We start from the raw sequence: 14305 nt of genomic DNA on the forward strand, positions 1-14305 counted from the left end.
GAGGGCATGGAAGAAAGGGTGAGTTCTCTTCGTACGTTTAAATATCTACTCCGCATCTTTAGATCTTCTAAAAGTTTCTCCATTGAAACTATGGTGTGCTGAAAACTCTATACTCTGTTAATGTTGTAATTCTTGCTAATAAGATCAAAATGGTTTCCTTCCTTCCTTCTTCTCGCCAACGTTTGTTCATCCATCCATCTATTCACTTTCCATCCTTCCCTTCCTGCCTGCCTCTTTCCTTCCTTCCTTTCCTGCCTGCCTTCCTTTCTTTCCTGCCTCTTTCCTTCCTTCCTTCCTTCCTTCCTTTCCTGCTTTCCTTTCTTTCCTGCCTTTCTTTCCTTCCTTTCTTCCCTGCCTGCTTTTCCTTCCTGCCTGTCTTCCTTTTCTGCCTTCCTTGCTTCCTTCCCTGCCTGCCTCTTTCCTGCCTTTCTTTCCTTCCTTCCTTCCTTTCTTTCCTGCCTTCCTTTCCTGCATTTTTCTTTCCTTTTCCTTCCTTCCTGCCTTTCTTCCTCTTTCCTGCCTTTCCTTCCTTCTTTCCCTGCCTGCTTTTCCTTCCTGCCTGTCTTCCTTCCTTTCCTGCCTCCTTCCTTGCTTCCTTCCCTGCCTGCCTTCCTTTCTTTCCTGCCTTTCTTTCCTTCCTTCCTTCCCTGCCTGCTTTTCCTTCCTGCCTGTCTTCCTTCCTTTTCTGCCTTCCTTGCTTCCTTCCCTGCCTGCCTTTCTTTCCTTTCTTTCCTTCCTTCCTTTCTTTCCTGCATTTTTCTTTCCTTCTTTCCTTCCTTCCTGCCTTTCTTCCTTTCCTGCCTTTCCTTCCTTCCTTCCCTGCCTGCTTTTCCTTCCTGCCTGCTTTTCCTTCCTGCCTGTCTTCCTTCCTTTCCTGCCTCCTTCCTTGCTTCCTTCCCTGCCTGCCTTTCTTTCCTTCCTTCCTTTCCTGCATTTTTCTTTCCTTCCTTGCCTGCTTTTCCTTCCTTCCTGCTTTTCTTCCTCTTTCCTGCCTTTCCTTTCTTCCTTCCTTTCCTGCCTGCCTTCCTTCCTTTCTTTCTTGCCTTTCCTTCCTTCCTTCCTTCATGCTTTTCCTTCCTTCCTTTCCTTCCTTTCCTTCCTTTCCTTCCTTTCCTTCCTTCCTTCCTTCCTTCCTTGTTTTTACAAACACATCAATGCGTGAACAATGCGTGTGGCATCTGGGTATCATGCATTCTAATACAAATAAAACTAGTAAAATTAATCATAGTTATTACATTCAATCAACTTATGTAATTTCTAATAATACCTATCTATACTAAGTTGCAGTCTGTCGTTATTCAATTATTCCATATGTTCTCTTGTTATTGCTTTTATTATATAAAAGCGCATACACTAATATTTCCCCTTCTCTTATTTTTATCTCTTATTCTAACTTTTAATCATGTCACCCTTTATTAAGAAATGTTTTATTTCTATCCTACCTAACTTCTAGTCACATCACCTACCTAAAAAAAAGGAAAAGATACAGATACAGACAGAGATAAAGATCCAAGAAAGGAATAAGGGAGGCAAGTCAAAAGAAAAGCATAGCAATTAAAGTATTGAAGCGGGCAAGAGACGATGGATAGATGATTTCTCCTTTTTGTTGTTCTTCTGATTTGCTTTTTTTCCCCCTCTCTTTTTCTTTTCTTTTTCTAAGTAGGTGATTTCTTGTTAACACCTTGTTTCCTACCTATTTTTCAGGGCAAGCTGGACTCCAGTGATGGAGGTGATTGTACAGTTCAGAGTCCTGTGCCTGGGAAGACAACCTTGGATGCCGCATCTTTTGACAGTGATTTATCCGGTTGATGTGGAACTTTATACTTGAATCATTTCAACACTGACGTTTGTGATCGGAAGAATTTTCTGTGGCTGGTTACTGCTAATAATTGTAGGCTTTGTGTATTGTTGCTTTTTCGTATTTTAAATGGTTTGCTGGTTAAACAAATAAAGAGTTGAATTTCCTGGTGTACGTGGCCGAGTTTGTTTTTTTTCTTCATTTAGATTAGAACATAGTCCTTCTAATAGTTTGGGACATTGAGTAGCTCCTGGATCTGAAATTTTTCCTTTGATTATGGAGACAATATGAGTGTCCAGGCCTGTAATCCTTTTTTTTTTTTATGATCTTTATTAGTTATTTACAAATAAAAAAACATATACTATAATTATCAAATCGATATAAGTTATATATGTATAGACAACACAACACATAAAGACAACTACAAGGAAGGACTAACCAGGAATCGTAGCGATCCTCCAGATATCTATTCATAGCTACATCCCGGTAAATCTTTTTGTTCAGATAACATTGACTGTTTTAAATACCAAACGCTATCTAATTATAAACAAATATATATTTAATACTATATTATTTACTCTCTATTTGTCCTTTTCTTTAGCCATATATACCAGCGTTCCCAGTTACTGTAGTATATGGATTCTTTTTTCTCTCTTAGGATATATGTTAGTTTGTCCAATTCGGCACAATTCAATATCTTATTTATTATAAGTTGATCTGATGGTGTATTTCCATTTTTCCATTGCTGGGCAAGTGCCATCCTTGCCGCTGTTGTAATATGGATGAATAAGTGCCAATCTTGTTTGCCCACATCTTTTAGTTTAATTCCAAGTAAGTAAGAGTCTGGAATTAGAGGGAAGCTTGCACCTGTTATCTCGTTCAACCATTTTTGAATCTTTTCCCAAAACTTCCTAATCTGAGGGCAGGTCCACCACTGGTGAAAAAAAGTACCCCTGGCCGAATTACACCAAGCCTGTAATTCTTTACGTACTATTATTTATTTATTTTTTAGTATATACTTTTATATTTTTCCTCCAAGATGGCTTCAGTGATGAATGCCCCTTTGTTATTCTTACCTCCAACGACAGTCCTGTGGGATAGATCAGGTGGAAGGAGAAAGACTGATTGAGTCTCAAATCTCCTATTAAGTTTTTATCATTAAAAGTGGGCAAAATTGAGGCTAATTCAGTCCTTTAACCAGCATACCCCATTGACTCTCTTAGATTTCCAGAAAAGCCCAGCAGGAAAAGGGCAGTTTTGCTGTGGGGAATACATTTGGGGATTCGGGAATATGTGGGTGCTGTCATTTAATGCCTCCCATAAGGTGATCTCTTCTCAAGAGTAGGATATGTAACTTTTGACAGACACACATAGACAGACAGACATTGTATCTATCTTTCTCCCTCCCTCTCCCTCCCTCTCCTAAAAACTGAGAGACTGTGAGTTCTACTCCCGCCTTAGACACAAAGCCAACCTGATAACGTTGGGCCAATCACCAGGAGACCGTGAGTTCTAGTCCCGCCTTAGACATAAAGCCAACCTGATGATGTTGGCCAATCACTAGGAGACTGTGAGTTCTAGTCCCGCCTTAAACACAAAGCCAACCTGATGATGTTGGCCAATCACTAGGAAACTGTGAGTTCTAGTCCCGCCTTAGACACAAAGCCAACCTGATGATGTTGGGCCAATCACCAGGAGACTGTGAGTTCTAGTCCCGCCTTAGACACAAAGCCAACCTGATGATGTTGGGCCAATCACCAGGAGACCGTGAGTTCTAGTCCCGCCTTATGCAAGAAAGCCAACTGGATGACTTTGGGCCAATCACCAGGAGACTGTGAGTTCTAGTCCCGCCTTAGACACAAAGTCAACCGGATGACGTTGGGCCAATCACCAGGAGACTGTGAGTTCTAGTCCCGCCTTAGACACAAAGCCAACCTGATGATGTTGGGCCAATCACCAGGAGACCGTGAGTTCTAGTCCCGCTTTAGACACAAAGCCAACCGGATGACGTTGGGCCAATCACCAGGAGACCGTGAGTTCTAGTCCCGCATTAGACATAAAGCCAACCTAATGATGTTGGCCAATCACTAGGAGACTGTGAGTTCTAGTCCCGCCTTAGACACAAAGCCAACCTGATGATGTTGGGCCAATCACCAGGAGACTGTGAGTTCTAGTCCCACCTTAGATACAAAGCCAACTGGATGACATTGGGCCAATCACCAGGAGACCGTGAGTTCTAGTCCCGCCTTAGGCAAGAAAGCCAACTGGATGACTCTGGCCCAGTTCATTTTGGGGACCTTTTAAAGGGGGCCCTTTACCTGGGGGCCACTTATGACCCTGGTTCAAAGTTCCAAGAGTAGCCTCCCCCACCCTCATCACAACATCCTGTTTGTCATCACACAGATTTTGACACCCAGAAGACATCACCTGTATGTGTTCAATCCCAGCTAAGGAATTTGTCATAGGGCTAAAATGATCTTTTTTAGGAAAAAAAACCACATTCTTTCGGGATCCATACAAGGAAATATATTAAAACATCTAAAAATGGGCGGAGCTTCCTTTGCAGAGTTATGGCCATTCTCCTGACCCCAGTGCACACCGCCGTCATACACAGGCGGTCCTCAACATATGACCACAATCGGGACCTGTAATTTCTGTCACTAAGCAAGGCGGGTAGGTGAGACATACCTGATTTTACGAGCTTTTATGCTGTGCCCGTTAATCAAATCACTACAACAGTTAAGTGAAACGTGCAGTCATTAAACAAATCCGGCACTCCCCATTGACTTCTCTGCTTGGGAGCAGATGGGGAAGGTAGCAAACGGCAATCACGTGACACCCCCCCCCTCCTCGGGACCTTGACACCAGTGGTGAAATCCAAATTTTTTTACTACCGGTTCTGTGGGCATAGCTTGGTGGGCGTGGTTGATGTGGCAGGGGAAGGATCCTGCAAAAGAGCCCTGGTGGCGCAGCCGACTAAAGTACTGTTATTAACATCAGCTGCCTGCAATTACTTTAAGTTCAAATCTCACCAGGCTCAAGGTCGACTCAGCCTTCCATCCTTTCTAAGGTAGGTAAAATGAGGACCCAGACTGTGGGGGCAATAAGCTGACTTTGTATAAAATATACAAAAGTATGAAGGCTATTGCTTAACGCATTGTAAGCCGCCCTGAGTCTCCGGAGAAGGGTGGCATATAAATCAAACAAACAAACAAACAAAAAAATCCCCATTCCCTCTCCACTCCTGGGGGAAGGTTATTGCAAAATCTCCATTCCCACCCCACCCTGGGGCCAGCCAGAGGTGGTATTTGCCGGTTCTCTGAACTGCTCAAAATTTCCGCTACCGGTTCGCCAGAACCTGCTGGATTTCACCCCTTCTTGCAACCATCCTAAAGACATGAGGGCCAAATTTTGATCACATGACCTTGGGGTGGGGGAGGCCGAAACGACAATCGTTATGCGCAGGGATCGGTCGTAAGTCATTTTTTTCTTTTTCTTTTTATAAACACTTTATTAAACTTTTATTACATTAAAAACATAAAAACTTCTTTCACTCAACAACAGCTAATGGTGGTGTTTTTCTTGTGACAATAATTCGTGCATTATTTACAAAAATTAAATTGTGCGTATTTACATTCGTATTTTATCTATTACTTGTACTTAATAACTATCTATCTTCAATCTATCTCCGTTCTATCCAGTTATATCACTGTCCCCACACATTGTAAAATATCGACGTCTCTTTATCTTTTAAACTCAGCGTTAATTTGTCCATTTCTGCGCAATGCATGATCTTTTGTATGACCAGTTTCTCTGCAGGGGTACATGGCTGTTTCCAACATTGAGCGTAGGCAATCCTGGCAGCGGTTAACATGTGTAGTACTAGATATTTTGTGCCCTTCAGATATTTTTTGTTTTTGAAGATCATTTTTGTTCTGATGTCGGCGTCACTTCGAACGGTCGCTAAACGAGGGGTTGCAATTCGAGGATTACTTGCATGCTTTGTTCAGTTCACCCGAAAAATGGACAAGTTTATTTTTTTAAACCAGTTCGAAGCAACGAGTCCTGCTACTTCCTCTAAAGGGGAGGGGGGAGGCTTAGATTGTGGTGCTTTCACAGTGTTAAAGCTTGCCGCTCCATCGTTTTCCGCACGTCCCATTTTAACTAGGAATCAGTGTCTCTCAGGTTAGGTTTTGCAGCTCAGCCCAAAAAAGGCACCAACCCGTGTCGCAATGGCCACGCCACTAAAATGTGGCTAGTTCATGGCATGTTTGCCTTCTTGCACCGTTCCAGTCCCTGCCAAACCAAGACAAGCCCATCTGGGCAAGGTTTGAGGGCAGAAATCCAGGGCCTGATTTAGCCGCATGACGAAAATCAAGATGATGCAGCAAAGCTGGAAACGAAGTAATGGAATTGCAAAAGAGGATTCAGTCCAGAGTCTAAACCAGCTTTGCAGGACCAAGGGAGGGAGGAACAAATGCACCAAGAGGGGGGAAGAGAGAGAGAGAGAGAGAGAGAGAGAGAGAGAGAGAAATAGAGAGGGAGGGAGGGAGGGAGAGAGGAAGAGAGGGAGGGAGGGAGAAAGAGGGAGGGAGAGAGGGAAGGAGAGAGAAAGAGAGGAAGAGAGGGAGAGGGAGGGAGAGAGGGAGAGAAAGGGAGGGAGAAAGGAGAGAGAGAGGGAGGGAGGGAGGGAGGGAGGGAGGGAGAGAGAAAAAGAGGGAGGGAGGGAGGGAGAGGGAGGGAGGGAGAAAGGGAGGGAGAAAGAGGGAGGGAGGGAGAGGGAGGGAATCACTCCAATGATTCGCTTAACAACTGAATGGAGTAAAACAGATCAAAACTCACTTAACTTGCTTAGCAACAGAGATTTTGGGCTCTATTGTGGTCGTACGTCGAGGAATAACCCTAACCCCAAACTGGCTTCTGGTGCAAGGGGTTGGACTAGAAGACCTCCAAGGTCCCTTCCAACTCTGTTATTTTATATTCTATATTTTACCAGGTCATCGCTTCTGCAGACCCAGGGCTGCAACCAAACATTGAAATTCCCCAAGACTGGGGGAAAAAAAATAGTTAATTGTGGTTTGGACTGGGCACTGGGTCGTATTGTGTTTTAAGGGCATTTTACAGCTAAACGGAGGGCCGGAGATCTCTCTCTGCAGACAAGGCCGGCCCTGCTCAGAGGGAAGATCTTGTGGCCCAAAGGTCCACTCTTGCAGTCCAGTTTCTAAAAATAGAGCATCTCACTCCATCCTGGATCTCTTCCAATCTCTGCCTTTTTTTTTTTAAGACCGTCCCACCCTTGACCGTAAAGTGGAAGACGGCCAGAAGTCCTAATGCCATCGCTTCGAGCATCCCGATTTCCTAATTCTGACCTTGTCTCCAGATCTGGGGGGCAGATCTGGAACACGTAGAAAAGGGGCAGTGTTTATGTCCCACAACTCCCTTCCCCCTTAACCTTGGACCCCCCATAACCGTATCCAAGCGGTAAAGGGTTGTGGGTCGAAAGTGAGGCCTAGATGCGATGGCTTCACACAAGAAACCTGTGTGAAAGGAGGCAACGATTTGCCAAAGTTATGCAGGCCTCAGAATGATAGTAGGCCTCAAATGAATTGCTAGTACATATTCAAGTGCTAACAAAAACTATTTCCTACCCTGTTTCCCCAAAAATAAGACATCCCGATAATAAGCCCAATCGGGCTTTTGAGCGCATGGCAGTAAGGCCATGCGCTTATTTCAGGGTTCAAAAAACTATAAGACAGGGTCTTATTTTCAGGGAAACGTGTGTGTGTGTGTGTGTGTGTGTGTGTATCTATCTATCTATCTATCTATCTATCTATCTATCTATCTATCTATCTGTCTCTATCTGTCTCTATCTACCCTGTTTCCCCCAAAATAAGACATCCTCTGATAATAAGCCCAATCGGGCTTTTGAGTGCATGGCAGTAAGGCCAACCGCTTATTTCAGGGTTCAAAAAACTATAAGACAGGGTCTTATTTTCGGGGAGAAACAGGAAGAATAATGCAGTATTTGTAATCAGCAATACTAAAGCAATGTTATAACATGTAGTTGCCAAGTAAAAAGTTTCAGAGACTATTTTGGACCAGGAACATTAAGAAACGTTGGAAATAAGGAGCCGAAAGTGGCAGATGGAAGGAGATTTCACATGTACACTCAAGTTATGTGCTAATTAAGGAAGTACAGGGAAGTAACTTCAGTAAAATCCCATTTATCAAGGCGCTAGTTTTTTGGAACTTAAAAGGTCCTTAAAAGGTTGTGTGTGAAGCCAGGAGATCCTCGCGGATGTCTGGCTACCAGTCCGTCTGTTACTCATTAAACTTTGAAATGTTATTTCTGTTTTACTTTTAGGTTTCTTACCTAACTGTTTTTTTATTGTTTTAATTGTTTTTAACCTGTAAAAACGAAGTGTTTTAATACTGTGTGTGACCAACCATACGCTAGATAAATAAATAAATATCAAGGCGCTGTCTGAATAAAGGTATAAAAGAAAGAGCTGGGTCTCAGATCGTGGCCACTGGCTGTAGCTATTCCTTGCTGGACCTAGCTATTGTCTCTGGACCTTCATTGCAATGGGTTATTGATGTAAGTTGTGTTATGATGGCTTGTCATGTTCCAAATTGCTCGTGAAATAAACCTCTGAATCTTAAAGTAAGAATTGTTTTATTGTATTGCTGCCTCCCGTTTCTTTTATTGGGGGTATTTTTACGACACCTCTGAAGGTCACAGACCAGAGGGAGATTCATGTGTCACAATGTCGGTCGAAGCAAATTAGGGAGAAACGGAGAAAAACAGAGTGAGAAGATGGTAATTTGCAGTTGTTTTATGCTCCTCTTAGGCATGTATTTATGAAGTGGCTGTTTTGTTTCCCCAAATCTACAGATCTGCACGTCTCACTGCATTGTACTGCATATACCAGTTTCTGTCTGGGTGTTTTATCCTGGGGGGGGGGTGAGGGTGAGTGCACAAGCTTCATAAATGCATGGCACTACGTAAGAGAACAAGCCCGTTCGGAGAAGATCCATCGATCCATATCTTCATTTGAAAGACAAAGACCATTCTTTTGAAGACAGCAAACTCCTTGAGGAGCACTGGTATGAAAGAGGGGGGTCAAAGAGGCCATCTAGGTCAAAATTGAACAGCCCTCTCTCAACAGAGGGGGAGGAATATACAACATCATCTATCTCCGGTCTACAACACAGTCCTTTCAGCAGTTCCAAGAAGGAACTGGAGCCACTTGGAGGCTCAGACAAACCTCCAAGTGGCCTCAAGGACTCTCTAAAAGGATGCAAATGACCAGCTGTCTGCAAGGAGTATCAATCCTTCCACCCTTCACCATCCAGTCAGAGCTGAAGAAGCTTCTCAGATGAGAAGCGAAACGTCTTCAAAGAAAAACAAAGGAGGTCCAGTTGCCTCTTGGAAAAGCAACTTTGGGACAACCATGACTTGGATGACCGAGACTCTCCAGAGACTGCTGGATTTATTTTTTTTACTGTCTTCTGCTTCCAAAATCTTGCCAGGATTGAGAGCATCGTTCGTAGACACTCAGGCAGGTGGGCTCCCAAACTAAACCATTTCCTGGCTGAGCCAAGTTACAAACGGATTCTTTGACTCAGAGGCTCAGAAGCGATTCACCTGAAGAATAGTTTTCAGCGGGCGGACGAAGAAGTGCCTTTGCAGACTGGATACTGGCGGATCCTTAAATAGGGGGAAGATTACAGGACCCGTTTTTGGGGTGTCAGGCTAGCAAAAGGGCACCCCTTTGCTCTACGATTTCCCTCCAATCCTTTGCACCATGGGACCTGTTATTCAGTGATTACAGGCTAATCATATCAGTGACCACTGATGGAAGCAATATGGGGCTGAGAGAATGACCATGGATCTACACATTCTGCAGTGGCAAATTTTGAGTTTTACACTATATCTCCCAGGCATCTTCTCCCCATTTCCAGGTGTACATCTTTAAGATGCCTTCTTCCGCATAGCTCCCAATGACCGGTAAGATCCCACAGAGTCGGTCTCCTCCGGGTCCCGTCAGCTAAACAATGTCGGCTGGCGAGCCCGTGGGGGAGGGCCTTCTCTGTGGCTGCCCCGGCTCTCTGGAACCGATTACCTCCTGAGGTCCAGACTGCCCCCACCCTACTGGCCTTCCGGAAAGAGGTGAAGACCTGGCTCTTCCGGCAGGATTGGGGCCATTGATCTCGCTACGGTGATCTTGTGAGACCCGACCACAAATTGGAGTCTATGGGTTTTAATGTTTTCTTTTTAAACTTTTGTATGGGACATTGTTCACATTGTTTTATTCTTTGTTGTTAGCTGGAGTTGGGCGGCATAAAAATGTGACTAATAAATAAAATAATAATAAATAAATAAACCATGAGCAAAAAAAAATGTTTGTTGCAGCAATCAAATCCAGAAAGCACACACAGGTAACAGATGCAGCAGAATTCATTAACTTCTCTTTATATACATAACAACACATGACACATATATACAATACCAAGAGTGGTTCTTCTAACGTGGTAGAGAAGAGAGATTGTAACTAAGTACAAACACAGGCAGAGTACAGCAGAGAAGAGTTTCAGTTTCAATTCAGCAGACTAGTTTGGAACTTTTGTACGCACTCAAGAGCTGAGCCACACCCAGCCTCCAAACCTGTTTCAGTTTCCAAACAGTCCCCACTGGCTGACTTAGTTGCTATGCCTATTCACTGGCTGACCTTGTTACCATGTCTTCCCAGTCATGAACTCTCATACACACCGACAAAAAAAAAAAGCAGACTGGACCTTCATATAGCTTTTATTAGAAAAGGATACAATCCACGGTTATCCACAGGGGATTAGACCCGAGGGCTTCCACACGCAGGAGTAGGAAGGAGAGAAAACACCCTGAAGATCACAGGATCTGCCGGCAGAACGTCAGCGAGTTGGGGTGAACTTTTCCAGAATGTCTCCCATCTTTCTAGGCTCTAGCAAAACAGGAAATGATCCTGCTGGTGAAGCTTATTCATAAACCAAGGACAAGGAAAAGCACTGTCTGTTTACTTTGTGGGTATATTTACCGCTTAGAGAGGGCTGTAAAAGCACTATGAAGTGGTATATAAGTCTATGTGCTATTGCTACCTTACCCTTTCAGTATAAATCTCTTGTTTATGCTTCCTTAAAGAGAATTTAAGTAAGCAAGGAAGCAAGCAAGCAGACAAAGAGTGTCTACGGAGATTCTCAGTCATCCAGGTTGTCCCGAAGGTGCTTTTTCAAGAGGCAACTGGACTTTCTGGTTTTTCTTTGAAAACTTTTCGCTTCTCATCCAAGAAGCTTCTTCAGCTCTTGGATGTGAAGAGAAATGTCTTCAAAGAAAAACCAGAAAGTCCAGCTGCCTCTTGAAAAAGCACCTTTGGGACAAGCAGACAATGAGTTTCTGTTAGGAAGCCTTAAAGTCACCTCTGAGTGAAATGTTACTTTATCGTGGAAAAGCGTGATTCCTTGGTCCTACAGGTTTGTAGCCTCCTTCAGAGCTGTTGACAAGCATGCCCATTAAAGGGACCGGTCTGCTGAGAGCCAGATTGACACAGCGGTTCTTCCAGGGGACTCAAAACCAGGAGATGGCGAGTTCTAGTCCTGCCTCAGGCATGAAAGCCGACTGGGTGACTTTGGACCAGTCCCTTTCTCTCAGTCCTCGAAAGAAGGACAAAACACTTCCAAAATTGTGGTTAAGGGAATACGCATGAATGTGTCCCCGTAGTTGCTAAGAGTCAAAACTGGATCAACAGCGTAAACCTCCTCCCTAAACTCCCATGTTTTGATATCTGAGATACAATTACTTGTCCAACTCTATATATTCCTGATAATTGACAACTCAGAGGAATCCAACTGTTGCTGAACTCTAATTTCCAGCCTCCTCAACACTGACTACCTGGCTATCACCCAGGGCATTTGTCTAGATTTGTGAAGACTCTGTCCCAACTCTCTCGAGTAATAATTTGGGGGCCTTTATCTCATCCATGCTGTGGGCGAACTCAGGAGGAGCAGCTGGGCTCCCACCCTCTGCCCCAGGAAGCAGCCGCCTTCCTTTCCCTAACCTGAGACGGCCCCACCTTTCAGCCTTTGAGCAGCTCTTCTAGAAAGCGTTTCACGCCAAAGTACCTTTTTCCACAAAGTCCTCAGGATGGTTCTTTATGTAACTGAAAAGCTCCCTGTCCCGCTCAGCATAGTAGTAATTGGAGTATCTCTTGATGTAGTAGCCCAAACAGAAGCCCAGCGTGGTCATCAGGATTTGACGATGGACGCCTGGAAAAGATCAAAAGAGCACAAGTGGAAATCGGCAAGCAGCACATCAAAGGGTGTACAAGCAGGAGGTTGTCACTAGCATGGTGCCTACAAAGAAAATTGTGAAGAAGACGGGCTGAACACGGTCTGGATTGAGGTTACTAAATCTGCCTTCTTTATTCCCCCAGTCATTTTTCTCCTTCCTTCCCTTCTTCTTCTCCTGAATCCAAAGTGGAACTGTCCCTTCCTCAGCTCTGTCCTGGCAGACCATCCCTGGATACCGGCTGACCATCACCTCCCACCCCAGCCCACCCCAAGCACATCTTCCCACATTAAGGCTGCTAGGGCATGCCATTCCCTACAAGCAGTCACCATTTTAAAAAAGGGAACAACAGTGAATTCCTTGATTGTCTCGGAGCTTGGCTGTTTGCTTGCAGAGATTCATTGCCCATTGATCGTATTATCAGTGCCAGGGAGTGTGGGGTTAGATGCCTTATACATATAGTATCCTGCCCTATCAGTATTGATAGTATTGAGGGGGGAGCAGTTTATTCCTTGGTGTTTCCTTGATTGCATACAGTATTTTGTTTTTATCCCTGATTTTTTTTGTCTGGTGATAATCCCCGTTTATTTGACTGTGGGCTGCAGGAGAGGATGTATCCTGGTCTTTTCATTTCTATTTTTTTTTTACTGTCTCTTGAATGGTGTGTAAATATTTTTTGTCTCTACATGTTTATTGATGGCTGATTTGTCTGAAGGCCAAACTTCCACGGATTCCCTACTTGGTGTGACCTTAGCCAGTTCCTCTCTCTGTCTGACCCACCTCACAAGGTTATTGTGGGGGGAAGAATGGGAGGGCATTAGTTGAGCCTTGACAAAACATTGGGAGGCGAGAGAACAATCCAATAAATAATTAAATCCTTCTGCCAGTGTTGGTGGGGGTAGAGTTTACTCCTTTGTGATTCCTTGATTGCATACAGTACTTTTTTTCCCCTCCTTTTTTTGTCTGATGCTAATCCCTGTTTATCTGACCTCAGGCTGCAGGAGAGGATGTGTTCTGGGTCTTTTCCTTTCGAATATTTTTATTGTCTCTTTTGAACGGTGTGTAAATATGATTTGTCTCCATCTGTCTGCCAATGGCTAATTCGTCTTAAACTCAAGACTTTTAGGATTTCCTAACATTGGAATCAAAATTATTATTTATAGATTGGGCTTGGTCTAAGAGACTAATGGAGGTCATTCGGTGTGACCTTGGCCAATACCCCTCTCTCTCTAAGCCTGACCCACCTCGCAGGGTTGTTATGGGGGGCGGAGATGGGGGGGGCATTAATTCTGCCTTGACCCCAAATAGGGAACCAAGAGGACAACCCAATAAATAACTAAACCCTCCATTTGGGTCCACCAGGAAGGGCCCCCTTGGGGAGCATCGAACCCCCAGAGGTCACACCGGGATCCTCCGGTCTGTGGCTTCTTTTGGCTCCCCCTCGGTTGTGGATTATGGGCATAAGGCGCCCTGTGGATTATGGGCATGGGGGTTGTGGATTATGGGCATGGGGGGTTGTGGATTATGGGCATGGGGGCTGTGGATTATGGGCATGGGAGCTGTGGATTATGGGCATGCGGGAAGGCTGTGATTATGGGCATGGAGGGTTGTGGATTATGGGAATGGGGGAGGATGTGATTATGGGCATGGAGGGTTGTGGATTATGGGCAGGGGGACTGTGGATTATGGGCACAGGGAGATGTGGATTATGGGCAAGGGGGGCTGTGGATTATGGGGATGGGGGGCTGTGGATTATGGGCATGGAGGGCTGTGCATTATGGGCATGGGGCCCTTCCCTTCTGCCTTTATAGTTGGGAGAGCTGCGCGTGAGGATCAGCGGCGCGGAGTCCGAGACGGGGATCCAGTCCCGGGGACCCTTCGCAGCCCGTCCAAGGGCGAGGGAGGGAGAGAGGGAGAGGCGGGGAAAGGACGGGAGGCCACCGGGAGGGCCTGGCCACTGACCGGCTCGCAGGGCGGGCCTGCGGTTGAGGCCGTTGTCCAGCAAGGCGCTGAGCCAGAAGACGCCCGCCATCCAGACCGACGGGAAGTTGAGCAGCGGCGGCGGCGGCAGCAGCGAGCGCGCCTCTTTGGGGATGCCTAAGCGGACCTGCATGACGGACGGTCAGAGCTGGGGACGGTCCTGCCCGCAACGCCTTCCCCGCGCCTGCAGCGCCCGCCGAGGAAGG

General features: G+C 45.2%; 1 protein-coding gene across 1 annotated transcript; it reads right to left on the reverse strand.

The window, feature by feature from the left end:
- Positions 1–10592: 10592 nt before the first annotated feature.
- Positions 10593–14305, reverse strand: LOC139317121 (NADH dehydrogenase [ubiquinone] 1 subunit C2-like). Its single transcript, XM_070944065.1, has 3 exons — positions 14082–14305; positions 11954–12097; positions 10593–10779 (listed from the first exon to the last, which is right to left on the reverse strand). The coding sequence occupies exons 1-3, from the start codon at positions 14230–14232 to the stop codon at positions 10730–10732; spliced, it is 345 nt and encodes a 114-aa protein (XP_070800166.1). The 5' UTR covers positions 14233–14305; the 3' UTR covers positions 10593–10729.

The sequence above is a fragment of the Pituophis catenifer genome, unplaced genomic scaffold (genome assembly GCF_029215685.1).
Source record: "Pituophis catenifer annectens isolate HBS135680 unplaced genomic scaffold, rPitCat1.0.hap2 SCAF_4, whole genome shotgun sequence".
Classification (NCBI taxonomy): Eukaryota; Metazoa; Chordata; class Lepidosauria; order Squamata; family Colubridae; genus Pituophis; species Pituophis catenifer.